The sequence below is a fragment of the Lonchura striata genome, chromosome 15 (genome assembly GCF_050655825.1).
Source record: "Lonchura striata isolate lonStrDom1 chromosome 15, ASM5065582v1, whole genome shotgun sequence".
Lineage (NCBI taxonomy): Eukaryota > Metazoa > Chordata > Aves > Passeriformes > Estrildidae > Lonchura > Lonchura striata.
In genome coordinates, this window is record NC_140717.1 from 6,401,751 (window position 1) to 6,420,474 (window position 18,724).

Here is an 18,724-nt window from a genome sequence, read left to right on the forward strand (position 1 = left end):
GTGATGTGAACGGAGCCAGCAGCCAAAGGATTTCCCAGCCTGTTGCATTCAAGACATCAAGAGGTGGATCTGAAATGCTCCCTCAAGGAATGGAGCTATGACTCCCAGGGACTGCTGGTGTCAAGCTGCAGACTGGTCAGCTGGTTTTCCTGCAGTGTCGTTGTGCCCTTGAGAGCCTTGCAGCTGCTGGGCTACTCAGGAACCTGCTGACTCCACGTGATGCTGCCCATCGCTCCAGCAGCCTCACCTGCAGACAGATCCACCCCTGCAGCTCGGGCTGTCACATAAATGCATTCGTTTGCAAGAACATGGTGTGGCCAGGAAGGCTCTAGTGGTGACATTAATGGTTTTTCAGCACATGTACACACAAATAACCCTCCTGCCCATCCGAGGGATCTAGTGGAAGGTCTGAGCTCACATGATGGCTTCTGTTGGGTTTTTATAGCATACAGAGTTGGCTTGTCTTCAGTTTTATGGTGAGGAGTGTGTCAAAAGCTCACTCGTCAGCTCAGCAGCACAAGTGAGGTGTCAGTAGGTACACAGCGTGTGCAGCCCTAGGGACTGAGCCGTGTCACAGTTCTGGGGCTGAAAAGCCAAAACAAAATGTTTGTGTAGGCTTGGGTGGAAGTGGCAGGTAATGTGAGGGATGTCTCCAGAATAAGGAGTGTTTCAGTTCAAGCTGTCTGCTGGCTGCATCTTTTCAGGCTGCCCTTTTTTCTGGTCTGCATCTGAGATACAGGCGAATTAGAGGAATCTGACAGGAGGGTGGGTGATTTCCTTCAGCTGATGGCAGGATGGGCTGGATTTACAATTTGTCCTCTGGCCTAAGTTTTGAAGGTGAAAGTAGAACATTTCCATTTAAAGCAAAAATTTTATTCACTTACCTAAACAAGAGTTCAATTCTGCCATTGGTCTTTTTAATATATTTTCTAAAAGCTACTTAGAATGATTGGAGCTGTGCTTCCAAGAAACCTAATGAGTTTATCTAAAAAAACTGAAACCAACACCTCAGCAAACTTTTATTGGATTAGTACGTTGAATTAGTTTAGAAAGTGTCTGATGATCAGCGGGGCAAGTTCCAGGAACAGCCTGGGTTTGCATGCTGGGGAAGGGAGGATCCCAGGGCCTTTCCCTTATGCTGGCAGTGCCTGATGGTGTCAGCTCTGCTGGAACTACAGCCAGAGCACTGCAGGGGTTTGCAGCTCATCCCCAAAAGTGCAGTGAGTAGTTACTGATAAACAGTTCCTGAAATTGCTTCACACAGGCTGTATTTGCACACTCTTTTACGACCCCAGGCTTAGGGGGGTAGTAGTGCATGTTAGTTGTGACCAGTTAGTTGGCCACAAGCTCTGGAATGAACCCTCCAGCTTGAGTCTCAGAGGTTGGGAAAGGAAGCCGCAGTCGCTGCAGACCACATCTCACACTGCAGCGTCTTGTCTTTGTTTAGACGTTGCTGATAGTGGTCAGAGCTGGGTGCATGGGCTGCTGAACTGGGCAAGGCTCACTGCTTTGGCTCTCAGTACTCCAGTTCTGGCACAGAGAGGAGTCCTGGTGGCTGCCACCACCTGATTCCAACAGCAGCTCTGGCTGCCACGGGATGAATCCTTGCTCAGTTTGTCTCTGCAGCCTGGGGTAGCCAGGCGTAACTGCAGCTGGGAGGTTGCCTTTGCTATTAAGCTTTTTGGGAGCACCCACACAAGTTTGTAAATTGATGCTACAAATGCGAAGTTTTGATAATTTTAAGGGGCAATTTTGGTCTGAAAGTAGAGAGAAGCTTCAAAATTTTAATGGCTATTGTCTTTCCTGTAATTTACCATTCCACATACTGACAGTAGTTTGGACATTCTTTTTTTAAAGCAGTGACACAAGGCATGACTTGCAACAATACCTTGATAGTGAGAAAGCACAAGGCTTTAAACATTAGTACATTAAAGAGAGAGCCGAGTGATTTTACTGATCCTGCAATCTGAACTTCCTCTAGGCAGGTCTGGGCAATGTGAAGTAAAAGTGGCTGCTCTGTACTGATAATCCAGCAGTTATTAGGTCTGGTAAATGACTTATCTTTTGTGCCTTGAATTTTTGTGTATCTTAAATAACAATTTGCCCCTGCTTCACAAGAAAGCTGAGCACTTTTATGTGTCCTGTGTTCTGACCACCTTCTTGACATATTGGTTAAATTTTGGAAAACTTCTAGATGTCATCTCCTTAAAATGTCTTAGACAGTAAACCAAACTATTTTACATGCTTTCTATATATATGAACTGGAGAACTTGAGGATTTTAAGAGCATATAATTGCACTTTGAGTTTTTAAGGTCTCATTTTGAATGCAGTCTTTGTATTTTATTGCTTTTGTAGTTTCTGATCTTTTTGCATTTAAAAGCATTGATTGGACTATAGTGCTTTAAAAACCTGTTAGTAAATGTCTTTTACCTGGAAGTCAATACCTGCCTTTACCTATTCATGATTTTCCTATTTCTGATAAGGTTCTGCCATTTTGCTGGGAAAAATCAAAATGGGAATTCCTGCCCTCAGTGTTTGGGGCTCCCCACACCTTCTGCAGTCCTAGGGCAGTGAGAAATCCTAGCAAGGCTCCAGCAAGTCTTCTGGATGCGGGTCTGGTAGAGCACTGCAGATAATTCTTTTGAAAGGCTATTTAATAGGATAAATATACCCAGGCTCCCCATTCCTCTGCAGTTACTCACAACATAAAACTGTCATGCCAGGGATTGGGTTACTGCCTTGAACTGTCTTCCTATATGTGAGCTGGAGCTGCATTTACTCCTGCAGGTGGTGGGGAAAATACTTATTTGAACCTGATGAGATTTTTAAAGATTGCATTCAGGGATTTTGCAACTAGGTGGCTCAGATGAGGCTGCAAGCTCAAACTGCAGTTCTGGAGATGCAATTGCCTTCCCCTCCCTCTCTCAGGGCACAGCAAAAATGAAGGATTTGAATTCAGCATCTTGCAGGTATTCAGAAAAAAGGGCTCTCTGCCAGTGAGGGGTCTGCAATTTGTCTGATGCCAAGTGAGACATGATTAGCATGTAAAGTCCATCTCCTCATTGAGAGCTGCCCTTAGGGGTATCTTCATTTTTATTTCTATTTGCCAGTCCTCTAGGAATCTTTTGCTGCCTAAACCAGGAAAACTTGCAGCTCTTCTACTTAATTGTGTAAATAAATAGAGGCAGAGGGGAAAATAGGGGAGGTGCAGATACCTTTTCTGTGCAGTTGCAGCAGAGGAATTCTGTAGTTGGTGCTCCAGCATCTCATCCTGATTCCCCAGTGTGCTGTGTCTGGGCAGTCAGGGACATGTGGCACCAGAGATGCTGGGGGAGATGTGACTGTGGCTGAACGCATTTGCTCTGTGTGCTGGCTGGATGAGGAATCTTGTCTCCAGTGCTACTCACTTTCCAGATGTCTCATGCAAGAAGCAGAGCTACAGGCAATGTGTGGTTTAATGCATGTGCAGATGTGGCTTTCGGCTGTTGAAAATGAAAGGTTGATATCTGAGGCATTTGAAGTATCTTGCTTCAGTTATGCTTCCATTTCCTCCCCAGCAGTAGATGAGATGTGGAAGAAAATTGACCACCATCCTTTTGATCTACTCACTGTCTTGATAATGCTGTGATTTGCTGTGTCAGCATGGCTTAATAATCCTCAGTTGTTGAGAGAGATCAACTGCATATGGAAATCCTTTCTCCAGAGGAAAGCAAATTTAGATTTCTCTAAATGGCCTCATTTAAAAAAAAGGAAAAGATAAATTCTAAACTGCTTATGAATAGTGGAAAATTATTTACTACTCGAGGAAAAATTAGCATTGAAAAGCTGCTTGTTGTCAGTTGGCAAATGTGAATTTGCCGATGCCCTGTCATGTAGGTTTTTTCAGAATTTGTCCATGATGTATTCTGCTTCACTGTGTCACCTTAATCCAAGAGCATTTTTGAGATGCACAGGAAAGGGGAAGTGAACAAAGTATGCTTTGATATGCATGGGAAGATACATCTAAACATATGTAAATATATATTTTTCTCTTTAGTAACTTCACTCTACCTATTTAAGGGGGCTGAGTCCAGCTCAAATTCCTAGAAAGGGGTGTTGATGTGTGCGTCAGTAGAAAGGGGCCCCAGTGTTACCCACTGCTGTTGCAGACTGTAGAGCAGTGCTGTGCTCCCTAGGCTGGTGTTACTGCTCTGTGTCAGACAGACCTGGGCTGTGGGAAGCTGAAGAATGTGCCCCTGGCTGCACAGAGGCCATTGCTGCTGCAGGATGCTGCATCTGCAGGCCAGCGAGTGCTGACACGCAGCGATGCTGGAGGAGCCCGCCTTGGAGCCCCTGGAATGCCTGAGCTGTTCTGGGCCCACGGAGCTGTGGGCTGGGGAGATAGCACAGGAATGTGCACTGTAGAACTTGATCTTTTCAGTGCAGCTTGAACTGGTAAATGGGGCTTAGCCTAAGGATTTGTCCTGCTCTTCTACCTTGCTGCTTCGGTAGTAGAAAGGATGTTTTGTGAGTGGTTCAATGCATTGGACGTCAGCGTGAGAATTCTTGTCCTTAGCTGTTGAAATGACCAGCAGAGCTTTGGCTTTTGCTGGCAATTACCTTGAAGCACTGCAGTTGGTATTAAAGGGCTACTTACACATACCTAACTAATGTGCAGAGTAGTGTGGAGGATTTGTAGACCAGAATCCCAAGGACCTCTTAGTTAATAATGATCTTTGGCAAAAGTGAGGAAAGGGAGAGAGGAGCAAACTAATGTGCCTTGACCTCCTGGTGTCTTGGAGTGCTTTTTAGTAGTAAAGGTGTCCAATGTGGCATCATTCTTTAACTGTCCCTCCTCCACAGGAAAATCTTTGGGGAGATCCCATACTGGGAAAGATGTGGTTTGAGTAGCCTTCAGGCCTAAATGTGATTTCAATCGAGTGTGTAGTTTTTTGGGTTGCTCAGTGGAGGGGAGGAAGACTTTGCCCTTCTGTTTAATGTTTTCACACAGCTTTACCAGGTGGTTGGCCAGGTTACCCGAGCCTGTGGAGGACCAGCTGTGCTTCTGCTGAGGTGCTCTGTGCTGCAGTGTACAGGGAGTTGGGGTTTTCTTGGCTGTGTAACTGCTCCAGAGTAGCCATGATAAGCAGGAGTGTTCAGGTTCGTGGTGTTCTAGCAGGTGTCCCTTTTGCACCCTGCGAATGGAGTGGAAAATACAGATTTCTATATGCACAGCCCATAGATGGCTGACTCCTACCGAGTGTTTGGAAACTGGAGTGATTCTGCTCCATGCACATGTCTGTGAGTTGACATTTTGTCTGTGGGTTGTGTTAGTGGCTTGTTGTAGTCGTGAGAATGGAGAGAGGGGTGATCCTGGGGAGGAGCAATGGTTTGAAGGTCCATTATAACTCTGTCTGGTTTACTTTACTGCTACAAAATTGTTAAATCTATTCTCTTGAGATAACTAAATGTATGGTGTGCATCCGTGGGAGGTTCTGCCTCCCGGAGCTGTGTCTGTGGTGTTGCAGAGAGTATTTGAGGCTGTGGCGAGGACAGTGTGTGGCTGTTTCCGGAGGACGGGGCGGTAGCCGCCGTGAAGATGCGCGTCTCCGTGGGGAGGTGCAGCACACGCGGCACCGCCGAGAGTTTCTGTGTGCCTGCAGCAGGGACAGGTTCCCGGCTCCGCGGGGCTGAGCAGGTGGGGTGGAGGCGCTGCCAGCTGGGCTCTGCCGTGGGTTTCGTCGCTCGGTCCCTGTGAGGGTGTTGCTGGTGCCCTCTGATGGACGGTGCCGCTGGGCGCTGCCCCGAGCCGCTGCCTTGCGGTGGCCCGGTCAGCTGCTTCCTGCGGGCTGTGGGGACTAACCGGCTCATTCACACGTCCTGCAGCACTGTCCCTCAGGGGTCACCTTGGGCAGGAACACTTCATTACCCAGTCAATCGATCGAGACTTTAATATTTCTATTTAAGCATTTAAAATTCCATTTAAGGAGCGGTCACTGTAGTGAACTCAGTGCTGTGACGAGAGGTGCAGCACTACACAAGGCACAGCATCCCTGTCACAGTTCATCAGGTTACAGATGCTGTTCCCTTTTGCAAAAGAGAGAGTGATGCATTTTTTCTATTAATAAATCTCCATTCTTTCCCCTTATCTCTTATCTCATATTGTCTTCTGGTAGTTGTACAAATCCTAAATGGGTGCATGGTGCTTTGGGACCTTTTGGGATGAGGAGCTTCATGGACAACAAAATGTGAATCCTTTTGGTTAATTTTTGGTCGGATTTTGAGCAGTAGCCTCAAGTCCCGCTCTGGACTGTAGAACTCCTTGGGCTGACCTCCAAGGGAGCGACCTGCAGCCCGTGCCTGTGGACTGGGGAGTCGCTTCCCTCTGCAGGGTGATGTCCGTGAGGTGGGACGGTGCCGCTGCCACCCTCAGCCTGCCCTCGCCGAGGACGTTCTGCTGCTGCTGTTGGGCCCTCTAAACGGGCGCAATTTCCCATTGCAGCGGAGTTCCAGGGAGCTGTGGTCGCTGATGAGATTGGATCCGGGAACAGCAGCGGGGAGGGACGCGAATGGGGAAGACCTTCCCTCTGTCATGGCTGTGAGCTTGGAGGAGCGGGGCCGCCGGGGAGGGAGGACAGGATTGCAGGACTTGGGGGCGAGCAAGCACAAGAAGTCCTTTCCCATCGGGAAACCGGGGTGTGAGCGCCTTTCCTGTCCCGCCGGCTCAGGGTGGTGCCTTCGTGCAGCTTCTTCGATATCAGTTGTAAAGTTGGAGTTTAGTTTGAGTAACCGAGTAATTCCTCTCCAGCCTTTTCTCCTCCCTCCGCTTTCCGTTCCTCGGCTTTGCCTTGTTTGCTCAAGTCGGGAAGGGGGAGGGCATGGGGGCGGTTAATCATTAATCTTAACTCCTTCACAGCCATGGGGCTCAGTGCTCCGGTATTTCCAGACCTCCCTTCTTCCGCAGACCTGTAAAAGTAAACCGGTGCGTGTAGCCGAGCTCCCTCTGTCATCAGCAAAAGGCAGTGGGTGTCTGTCCCATGGATCGTCGGCACAGAGAGGAGCCGAGCAGGGCAGTGTCTGTGGCGAGATGGTTACAGCTGCCGGTCCTGCACTGAGGGCTGGAGGTGGAGGGTGGAAAATGGTTTGCGTCCCCTCTGCAGGGCCGGAGGAGCCCAACACCCTCACGGGATTTTCACTTCCTGGTGGAGTTTGAATTGCCTTTGTCATTGGAGGGGAGAAGCAAAAACCACTCCTTCTCGGCAAGCACTTCTCTGGGAGGTTGTGTGCGTGAAACCTCCAGTCACAGGACCTGCCTGACTGTAGGAATTGCGGTTCATCGGCACTTCTCTGGAGGTATGTGCCTTTCACTCGGAATCCACCAGCTGTTCTTTTGCTTGAAAAGATAGAGTTCATTTTTCCCCAGCTGCGGAATACTTGTCTCCCTTCAGAGGATGTACTTCTGGGATATTTTGGTCCCTTTAGGAAGATAGATCCTGTGACTTTAATGGTTTGGAGCATCTTTTTAACTAAATGAAAGGTGTATAATTTAACACAGTATTTAATTTGCTAATGGCTGTATCCTGCTCTCTGAGTGCAGGATTGCTTATTTTTTCTTCTGTGATGCTTTGGCCTTTTGAAAAGAGTGAATATAAAAGCAGCACCTTCCTCATCTTGCAATGCAATAATAACTGTCCTCTTCTAATACATTTTCTTGAAGGCTTGCTAAGTGCATTGGCTGCTGCGGAGTGCTGTGCTCAGGAAGTGGCTCAGGGCTGGCAGGTGCTGCCCAGGGAGCTGTGGGCAGCCATTAGTGTGAGCAGTTGCTCGGTTGCTATTCTGGTCCCACCAGCTCCTTGTGACCTGGGGGGGGACACTGCAGGGTGGCCACACTCAGGCTGGGCCCCTGTGCCCCAAACCTGAGTGCCAAGTATCTGCTGTGTGCAGGAGAAGAGGTCTGCTGAGTCTCTCTGAGGACAGCTGGGTCTGCCCAGGGGGAAGGGAGATCCAGGGGGGTTCACAGAGTGTCCCTCCTAATTCTGCTGAAGTGCCTTACTGGCTGAATTCCACATCCCCAGAGGGACCTGTCCTGGTGCTGTTACATGGAGAACACTGATGTCTCCAGTGAACAGCCTTGCAGAGGTGTGTACTGGTGCTGCTGCCCCAGTAGAAAGCTGGGCATGTGGCCAGGGAGGCTTTCTTTGGAAAGTGAGCACAGCACAGACCTGCAGGGTCTCACTGGAGTCCCCCCTGCAGGAACTGCAATGGGCTCTGCAGGGTGGGCACACGGGCTGCAAGGTCCAACAGGTCAGGATTTGCCTTTGAGTCACCCCAGAGGAGTGCAGGATTGGGAATGGGCAGAGGATACATTTGTAGGGAGAAATCCAGAAGGCTGGGAATGCCATTTTATGCCTAATCTCTGATGGGACTGAGAGATTTTTTGAGAAGTGTTAACTGTGTGATGTAGGTCCTCTGCCTGGCATGAGTGTTTCTAGCTGGTGGAGATTTTCCTTCTCGAGGAATTTGTGAGCTCCACCCATCTAGTTAAGAATTGTTTCCAGAAGAAATGGCATTTACCTGGCAGCCTCTGGAAACTTGTTAACTGCTTATATGGTGTACTGAGAGGGATTTTTGTCGGAAGAACTGAAATACATCCTTCTGCTGTGCTGACGGACTGATCTGAACGTTTCGTGCTTCTTCCACTACCTTGGACTCTGGAGAAAACACCTCCTGAGATCTTGTTTCCTGCAGAAAGCAGTGCCTGCGGGCACAGTAAATGACTCTGTGATGATGTGGGGCCTGTGATTAGTCTGTGTCAATATCCTGTTGGAGTAGGTCTCTGGACAGGCTTGCCTGGGTTGCATTTCTGCAGGGTACAGTGAGATTACGGGTTCCTGTTGTTGGGTGTTTTTCCAGTTAATGCAAAAATATGAGACTGACACGGCTTTTCTGGCTGCTTTGCTACATTTTGGTGTTTTCTTTGTAGTAGAAGTTTGATTAACTCATTTGTTTCTGAGCAGCAGTAGTGTTTTTCAGGGCATCATTTGGTAGATTATCCAAGATGAAAAGTCCTCCTGAAAAACTTCTGACACAGATACATTAAATGAGAAGAAAGAGACAAAGCTCTAGTCCCGGCTTTTACCATTTTGTTGGGTTTTTTTTTTTTCCTGCAGACGCCTTACTGGCAGACCTGGAATCAACCACCTCGCATATCTCCAAACGACCGGTATTTCTCACGGAGGAAACTCCTTACTCCTACCCAACTGGAAACCACACGTACCAGGAGATTGCTGTGCCACCCCCGGTTCCCCCGCCACCTTCCAGTGATGCCCTGAATGGCACCGTGATCGACCCCTTAGACCAGTGGCAACCCAACACCCCCAGATACGGCCACCAGCAGGTGAGTGGGAGAGTGCTTGTTTTGTAAGTGCAGGATCTCTCAGGAAAGCAAGGAGGAGGGAATAGGAAGAAGTGAGGATGAATTTGGCTATGAACAGAGCAGGGAAATAGCGGGAGGTGGGAGTTTTTATTAGAACTAACTGGTTGGAGCAAATGGCAGAAAAGAATTTGAAAGCCATCGTCATTGTGCTGACAAAATGGTGGTGTGATGAGATTAGTGTTAGTCATCTGTCTTGAGCCTGTGGAAGGCAGACTGGGGGTTTCCAGCACAAAGCTGTGACTCATAGGCAGGTCTAAAGTAAGGGGAAAACTGTTCCTGGTGTAGCTCATCTGATAGAGGCAGGTTTGACTAAAGAGCAGATTATTTTTTGTTCTGCCCTGTTAATTTATGGGTTTGCAGTGCAGTAGTGTACATATTTGTTTTTGTATTATGTTTCCAATGCAAATTTTGTTTCCACAGCCTCAGCCCCAGTCTCCTATATACAGCTCTAGTGCCAAAAGCTCCAGTGCCTCTGTTCCTAGAGACGGGCTCAACTCTCCTACTCCCCGTGCCAGTGAAGAGGAACACGTCTACAGGTATCCTGTGCCTTTTAAGAGATAAGTGTGACTCACAACTTGAGCTTGCTGAGGGTCAAACTGCCTTCTATAAGTGGAAACAAACACTGCTCTCCTTGTGTGTCATGTTGCTTTGTGTTAATTTTGATTGCCTCTTTTGTAACATGCCACTGTAACTTTCATACTCATTTCAAACTTTGACCTGGCCCTTGGGCTTGCTCAGCTGCAGGAAGTTAAGGATCCATCAGATGCAGCAGGATCTGGATTGTGTTGTGAAGGATATGATCCAGACACAAGTGACTAATCCACCCCCTGCTAAACAGCACAAAAGTTCTTCAGGAGGTGGATGGCCTTTGGGTTATTTTTACCTGGGAACTCAGTACTTGTGGCCTGGAGTGTTGTGCAGGAACTTGATTTTTCAGGTAAATTCAAACTTCTTAAAACTTCCATCTCAGTAGGTGATCGATGGATAACAAGTTCACACCTGCAAAGGCAGCTGCTCTCACTCGAGAGGTTGGAGGAGTATCCTGCACAGTAGGACAGACCTTTCTGCTATCATAGGGATGAGTGGTGCAGAGGCTGTCAGAAATTCAGCCTAGGCACCTTTTTACACTTTGGAGACTGATGTTTCTTTGGAGTCATCATCTAACCATGCCAGCTCTTTCTGCTGAGCAGGAAGTTGCTTCCAACCAGAACTAATTTTGGTTAGAGCTCAGCTTCTCTCTGGGCAGCCTAGCCAGAGATGGTCCAGTGGAGATGATAATTGCAATTTTTTCAGATGACTGCATGCAATTAGTATGAAAGGAACGTAATTAGAGCCATAAGTCCTCTTGAGCAAGGGTCTAGCATGACTTGATTCTGGTGTGAATTGTAGCTGGTGTGTTGGTTCGGCATGAAGTATGTTCTCCTCAGATTGCAGTTGTGGATCTTGTTTTTCAACCTGAAGAGAAGGATAACTTCCCTCTTGGAATTCATAATTGTCACTGGTGTTACAGGTGTCAGAGTTAACCTGCTCGATACTAACTTTTTGAGCATAATGTGGTCCTGTGCACAAGGCAGAAGTTCCCATTTTGGATTTGGAAAGTATCTTTTTGATAAAATAAGAACTTCTAGAGCATTAAAAGTTATTTCTTCTTTTGTAAATTCAGGAGAAGAAAATGTTCCTGCCATTAACAATGGAAAAGATTGTTACTACAGTGTAGCTGCTATAAAAATCACTGCATTGATGTGAAGTTCTGCTTTGGAACAGTTTGCAATTCTATGTGGTAAATAATATCAGTCATATAAGGCTAGCAGTAATTACAGCCAGTGCTTTATACATGAACGTGTATTTAACACAGTAGAAAATAATACCAAGATACTTTCTTATTAATTGATTAGAGTCCCCAAAATTAAAGGTGTGAGGACTTGGGGAGACCTTAAGGTTCTGCAAGAGGTGATGACATATCCTACGGCTTCTCAGTTTCTGCTGCTAACCTGAGGCTTGTGCTTTGCCTCTGTCTCCACTCTGTGCTAGCCCTGCATTCCCTCGCTCAGGGAGGAGGATGTTGCTGCTTGGTGTGGTGTCAGCAGAAACAAGTAATTTTCCCGTATGTGAGCTAATGGTTCTGCTGCTGTTCTATGCATTTTGGATCTACAGACAGTTAACTCTTTCCTACAGGACTGGGCAGCATGTAGTCCTAAAATCAGAGACCTTGTCCATCGATGCTATTTTTGTGATTTACAAGAGTAGCAGTGGCTGTGTTTAGTCATGTCACAAAGCACGTGTCTTCTTTAGCCACAGAGCTAAAAGCATCAGCCTGAAAAGACCACAGCACATGGGTAAAGTTTGGGAACCTAAGGAATTTCCCTCCATCCCTCTGCTGTATCTTGATGCTGATGTTTCACTTTTCTCTTTTATCTTCAGTTTCCCAAACAAGCAGAAGTCTGCGGAACCATCTCCCACAATGACCAGCTCCTCTCTGGGCAGCAATCTCTCAGAATTGGACAGACTCCTTCTGGAACTGAATGCTGTTCAACAGACTCCTGCCAGTGGCTTCACAGCAGGTAAGGAATAGGAAGACATTTGGTATGAGTGGATAATTTGATTCTCAGAATAGTAGCTTGCTTTTGCTTTCCAGCATCCTTAGTGAGGGAGACCCCTCCAGCCCTTAATCAAAGATTCATTTAGTGAGGGTGGCATCTCTTGAGGCTTGAGCTGCAGCACGCTGCTCAAAGCAAGGCCAACTTCAAAATTGCTTCTAACTAAAGTTTTGAAGTTAGTTTAGGTTGCTCAGGCCCTTGCACTGTTAAGTTGTTAATATCTTCAAAGATTGATGTTCCACAAGATTTCTAGACAACGTTTTGTATTTGCCTGTGATTAGCATATGTGTATGTGTGGAATGGGGTTCTGAATGGCTCCTTTCTGCTCCCATTTCTTCAGATGAGGCTGGCAGAAGCCCGTCACTGCCCAGTGTGGCTGGCCCTCACTATGTTGTCCCAGAGAGCAGCAGCTCAGGGGGAGGGAAGGCTGCACCCCCAACAAAAGAAAAGCCAAAGCGAAATGGTGCACGTGGGATTGAAGACGTGCGTCCCAGTGTGGAGAGTCTGCTGGATGAGCTGGAGAGCTCCGTGCCAAGTCCAGTGTGAGTAATGTTGTGGTGGTTGCAGGCTTGGGTGAGGTGGGATGGGCTCCTAGGGGAATGGTGACTGTAGCGTAGGGGCAGCTACTGCAGGAGAGGGATGGAAGATGGGCTTTGTGTAAAGGGTCAGAAGTCAGGTGGGTGCTGGTGCTTTGTAATCTACTTCTGGATGGAAAAATGCATAAATCATCCATTAGAGGTAGACTGTTCAAACTCAGATTTAGAGCTGACCACAAATACCTTTGTCTGACAGAATGAATGTGCAGGCATCATCTGTTTCTTAGCAGATGGGATGTGTGTGCACATGTGAGGCAGGGTCTGTGCATGTTGGGGAAGCTGGGTCAGGTTGGGCTGTGCTGATGGAAACTCCTCATGCTCTGCTTACTTGGGGGAGCAGTGGGACGTCCAGTCTAGGAGTGCCCTCCCATGTTTAAACACTCTTTCTAAAATTTTATTTTGTTTTCTCTCTCGGCCAGGCCTGCAATCACTGTGAGCCAGGGCGAGGTGAGCAGCCCCCAGCGTGTCACCGCCAGTCAGCAGCAGACCCGAATTTCTGCTTCTTCAGCTACACGAGAACTGGATGAGCTGATGGCATCTCTCTCTGACTTCAAGGTACCCTGTCATGACAGCTTAATACTTCATCTTGTCCCTATGCACCCCAGTCTCTCTTGCCTGTTAACCACATTTGCTGACCTTGGTTGGTCTCCAGAATGCCTCCTTTACCTCTCACATTTGCTCTGATAAACTTCCTGTGGTGTATTTGTGCTTTCCAAGTGGGGCTGTAGGTATCCTTGACTGCTATAAATTCTCATCACTGGCAGGGTAAGGCAGTTCTGGGATCTGTTTTTCCTTCAGTTCTGCAGTTTGTCTGTTTGCCAAAGATAATGAGCTTTGTTACTGCTCGGTACAGAGTGAATTATTTTGTTGTGCTACAACTTAATGAGAAGGAGAGAGGCATGGGACACCACTCTGCTTACTGACAGAGACCAGGCCCTTCTGTTCTGTGGGATGACTCCTCTCTGGAGTGTGTTTTTATTCTGATGTGCTTTCCCTGAGGAGAATGGATATTCTAGGCATTTACATCAGACAGAAGGAGATTTCAAAGGTTTTATCTTAAAACAAAATCTCTTATTCACCTCAACATGGGATTAAAGTTGGAGCTTCTTGTGGGGGCAAAGGATGGCAAATACTATTCAGTGTCTGCATATGTATTTGAATAACCTTTTCTTTATTCATGTGGGTGTATTACCATTTCTGCACTAGATGATGAACTGTGGAGGTTGTTTTCATGAGATTTCATTTACCCATACTCGTGGCAAAATGAAAAATACTTTCTCACTTCCTACTTTCAGCTGCTTTGCTTATAATTTTACTGAACTATTGACTTGGATTTCTTCTGAGAGAGGTGGAGAAAGCAAATGTACTGGATAATCTCTTTGTTAGGTTTGCCTTTTTTACATACCTATCTGCTTTCTAATCCTAAATCAGTTCCTAACTCTGTTTTATCCCTATATGGAAGATTCTGCTGGATGCCTGAGATTTCTTGTCTGTGCTGAATTCCATCCCCTCCTAGACGATGTTAGGTGGGGCAGCCAGAGCTAAGCAATGTTTTGTGAGGAGAGGTGCAGAATATGTAGTGACAACTTTTGGTGTTTGCTGTTCTTTCTGTGCTTGGTGGGTCCCATGGAGGTCAGTACAATACCCAGAGCTGTGACAAGTGTGTGAGTTCAGGACATAGCACTGTTCTGAAAAGCTTCACTTGCCTTGTGCTTGCTGGAATGGAATTCAGTCTGCCATGCCTGGCACATGCACCTAAATCGGTGAGAATCGGAGTTCCTCAGTGTTTTCTCTTGACTTAGTGTTGTGTGTGTTTAGTCAATTGTAAATATTGACACCTTAGCGTTGTCTTTTTTTCTCCTTCTGAGGTCCTGCGGTGTGGTGCAGGATAGCCACAAGCTCTGTTCAGCCTGGTTGAAACACTGCAGTGTTGTGAAGCTGGAGAGACTTTCCACTCGTGCCTCTGGCATTCTGTGCCCTGCTCCTTCCGTGTGCTAAGGGAGCTGAGCGCTGTGGCCGTGTGGCCCTGCTGCTTTTATCCGGAAACTAGCTCAGGGTGTGGCCCAGCCTTTGCTCCCGGATGAGCTCTCTGCAACTGAGAATGACCTTGCCCAGCACAGGTTTCTTTGGCAAGATACAGGGAGTGGACGTTTTTGACTGTGTGTGTTCCAGTACTTTGCACTCTTGAGAAGCTTTAGAATCTCCACTAAAACTGGCATGCCAGAGATGAGCTGCTGTGGCTAATACCACCTGCCTTCCTGGCTTAGTTTTCAGTTGATCTCAGAGACCAAATTGAAATGCAGCAAGTTGTTACGATTTGGGCCTTATTAAGCTCAGCATTGGTATTTTTGTGAAGCATTGAGCTCATCTGTGCCTAAACATTCTTCCTGGAGCACAAGGAACATGGCTTCTGTGATAATTTCCCTTTTGTTAATGATGTCATTGACTATTCTTAAGTTACTTTCCTTTTTTGCTGTCCTTCAGGTTGCTTCGTTTTCCCTTTGGTCCTTTTTGTTTAGTTTACCTCTTTTGATTGTGCCAACTGGGGGTGTTAACTTGCCTGTAAAAATGTATTCTAGTCTGTACCAGTGTCAAAGGGGAGTTCTTGCAAAGGTGAAATATGAAAGGCTGCTGTTTGAGTATCAGACCTGTGTGTGACTGCAGAATATAGGATAAAAACCACAAATATGATGTGTAATTACTTGGAATTGATAGAAGCTGCATTAGATAAGGATGGGAGGAGTGGAGGGCACTGGTGCTTGATTTGCCTTGTACCCCCGAGTAAAAGGTGACGATAAATTCCTCTTTTATTATATTTGCTCACCCTAATTTGTTGCCCCTTCTTTTTGCTTACCAAATCCATTTGATTTTGGTTATCTGGTTAATCAGTCATCGGGCACTGAGATTACTTAATGCACTTGTTTTTTTGCCCTCTGCCATTTCTGTGTAATGTGATGCCTGCTTACTGCATAGCTGGATGCTTTTAGTTAACTGTTCTGTTACTGTTGAGTGCTCACCCATTGCTTTTATTTTGGAATTAGTATGATTTCAGTATGTTGAAAATCCTGACACCTGAGCAAAACTTCACTCTTGCCTTGAACATGACTGACTTCATTTTAGGACCTCTGGAAACCAAATGTGAAGCACAGCATCAAACCAGGTTACTTTTACAGGTGTACCCAGCTTAGGCAAAATTTGGGGAGAGGGCACTGTTGGGAAATTCCCTCATTTCAATATACTTGATAGTCATTTTCCTCTCAGTTGTGACTGGTTACAGTAGCCTGGCTGTGCTACTCAAAGGGAAGAGCAATCTGTAAAGAAATTTGGTCTCTTACTGCACTTTCCTTTCTGAGAACAGTCTCCTTGTAGCACTACTGGTGTGACTTTGCAAGCTTGTGCATATGTGCCAGCTCCTGGCCCCTTAGCATGGCAGGAGCTCAGGCCAGCTGAAGGTTATTCTTCTTCCATTTACTGACAGGTTTTGTGCATGTTCCGTTAATTATATAGTTTTTTTTTTCATTATAAGTATCTCAGAAAGGTAAGTGGAGACTGGGTGGTAGCATATATGGGGCTTAGGAAGTTATGTGCCCTTCCACCTCAGAGCATAAGCATCTGGCTTTTTTAGGCTTCTCTGGAAAATATGATTCAGAGTCAGTCAGAGCAGGTCTTGATAGCTCTTGGATTTGGAAGTCCTTTGTGGGTACATTTTTAAAACTGAGAAGGCACAGTCTTGGTCTTAGGTTGACCTGCTGTGTGAGCTTGTCCAAGTCGCTGTTCTGAGTCTCCCTTTCTAAGAAAAAGGAGCAATAGTACTTCATCTCCTAGAGTTTAGCCAGGAACCACTGGAAGTGGGGAAAGAAGGACCTATGCTCTTTTGTTTTTAAAAGATCCTGTAAGTCAAGGAAAACCAAAACCTATGTATTAGTTGCTCTTCTTGTTTTTTGGATCAAAATTAATACTGATTTTATTACAATGTCATTGTGGAGTCTTTGGCCTAAGGGGAAGAGGCTAATCTGCCACCTAAGCAATGCTCACAAGGGCATGGAATGACTGACAGGCTTGTATAGATTTGGTGTGTGTCACTTCCAAGGTGAGATTAGTGATGTGAATAGAACAAAGCCCATGTTATCTGCTCTTGCTGTGAATGCCCTGAAGCTTTGTTTTCACTGCCATGAACTCAGCCAACTGGTGCATTTTATTAAGTGTATCAAGAAGAAAATGTCATGCTTTGTTCTAGTCATTGACTGAATTTTTTGCAGCTTTGGAATATGAAATGTACATACCTAACTGTGAGTAAGTTTATGAGACCTTTATTCACAGTGAAGACACTCCTGGGTTTGGAGCTGGCTTCTTAGCAGTGGCTGTGCTGTGCCCCCAGCACAGCTGCAGGTGAGCACTGAGCTGTCATTGAGGAGGAGGGTCTAGGAAAAGGATCCCAGTGGATGTAGAGCTCATGAAGATCAGTACAATGTCATACTGGTTCTGCTCTTTGGTGTCTCATTTTTCTTCCTTACTCTTGGATGTAAGGATTTGGGTCAACATGACTTTTTGATTTGGAAGTCATGATTCTTATAATGCTTAATTCTTTGTCTTTTTTTACTTCTCCTTATCTCTGTCATTATCTTTTTCTCTCCTTATTCCTTCTATCTCTTATTTTGCAGACTAATTCCACTATGTCTCTGATTTCTGAGTCTTCCCTAGAACCAGTCCTCAGTTCAGCAAATGTAGACTCCAGCAACACTCCTCACAGTTTAACAGTGCTGTCCCATTCCAAACACCCTTCTGCAAGTCACAGTGGGGACTCAACAGTGCCAACAGCTGTCCCCTCAGCAGACACCTGCATTGAGGAAGGCAGTGACACCACAGTTCTGCCTTTGTCAGGGCATCCTGCTGCCCCTCCACCTGTGCCCCATTTAGCACAAACTGTCCCTGTGCCCCCACCACGGAGCTCCTCTGGTTATGCTACTCATGGGGAGCAAGTGGCTTCTGCCAGCTTAGTTCAGCTGAAGAGGAAGCCTGACTCTTCCAGAAATTCTTCCCAGGCTGTGCCAGCTTCCAGTGTGGACCTTCTCTGTAGATCTGCTGATGTGGAGGCACGGGGCTTAGGGGATGACGTGGCAAAAGAGGCTGAGAAGAAGGAGCAGAGAACTGACCCCAGAATCTCAAGTGTACCCATCTCAAAGAAGGGGCAGATACCCAAGGAGCTGCATCAGCAGGGAGCGCTCAGGGACAACTCAGCTCTTTCTTCCCAGGCCAGCAGTGTGGAAACAGCTTTAGATGGGCTGTGGGCCCTGGAGCTGCCTGCACATGTGCCAGAGGTGCATGCAAAGAATGACAATGTTTTGGATTCTGTTAATGAACCTCCTGTTGTTGCCCTGGATCGGTGGGATGTCTTCCCAGACACTAAAAACCAATTGGGCTTCACAGTGGTGCAAGGACAGGGGCTAAAAGCTGAAGTGTCACGTGAAACCAAGGTGTACCACTGTCCTGATCTGGGCAAGAAGAGGCAGGGCAGAGACAAAACTCTTAGGAAGGGAGGTACTGCTAACGTGAACAAGGCCAGAGGAGACCAGGAAAATGGGCAATTCAGAAGCTCTGCAGGCACTCTGGAATCTACGGAAAACTTTGGGAAGGCTGAATGGGATCTGCCATGTGTCTCCAAACCACCCATTGAGAGGATTTCTGCATCAGGCCAGGCAGGCACTGAGTGAATGTAGGAGTGGGGCAAGTCCTAGCCAGGACTGTTCTGCCAGCACACTAACAGTGTGTGCATGCAATGAGTGTGCCTGGGCTAACCTAACCCCACTAACAGCACGAGCTCTGAGCAGTGTCACTGACAGCTGCATGTCACAGGGCTTCACACCCCCCGGCTTTATCTTGTGGTCTCTCCTGCGTGAGGTTCAGCAGCACAGAACATGGCAGTTTGTAGGGACTTCCTTGTGAAGTGGACTATTATTCCCTAACTGGGTAAGGCTCAGTCCACAGAGACCTCCAAAAAGTTGAAAGGGCTGTTTCGTGCTACTGATTGGGATGGCAGCTCCTCTGCTCTGCTTACCATTTTAGGTCTCATTACTGAATCTGTCAGTGTTCCATTCCATGCTGGAAGTACACTTTG

The 18,724-nt window shown here is 46.7% G+C and overlaps 1 protein-coding gene across 6 annotated transcripts in view; it reads left to right on the forward strand.

Moving 5' to 3' along the window:
* The window catches only part of PXN (paxillin), a 46,758-nt gene that overhangs the window by 18,153 nt on the left and 9,881 nt on the right, over nt 1-18,724 (forward strand). For 3 of the 6 annotated variants that reach the window (XR_014958566.1, XM_085592639.1, XM_085592640.1), the window contains exons 2-7: nt 9,151-9,377; nt 9,837-9,952; nt 11,838-11,977; nt 12,354-12,555; nt 13,029-13,164; nt 17,271-18,305. Coding sequence is in view for 5 of the 6 variants with exons in the window: in XM_085592639.1 (XP_085448765.1) it covers nt 9,151-9,377; nt 9,837-9,952; nt 11,838-11,977; nt 12,354-12,555; nt 13,029-13,164; nt 17,271-18,305 (1,856 nt within the window). In the remaining variant the exon portion in view is untranslated. Of the gene's footprint in view, nt 1-7,120; nt 7,334-9,150; nt 9,378-9,836; nt 9,953-11,837; nt 11,978-12,353; nt 12,556-13,028; nt 13,165-17,270; nt 18,306-18,724 lie in introns of those variants that run through there. The other 3 variants (XM_085592641.1, XM_021549839.3, XM_085592642.1) reach the window with 2 other exon arrangements.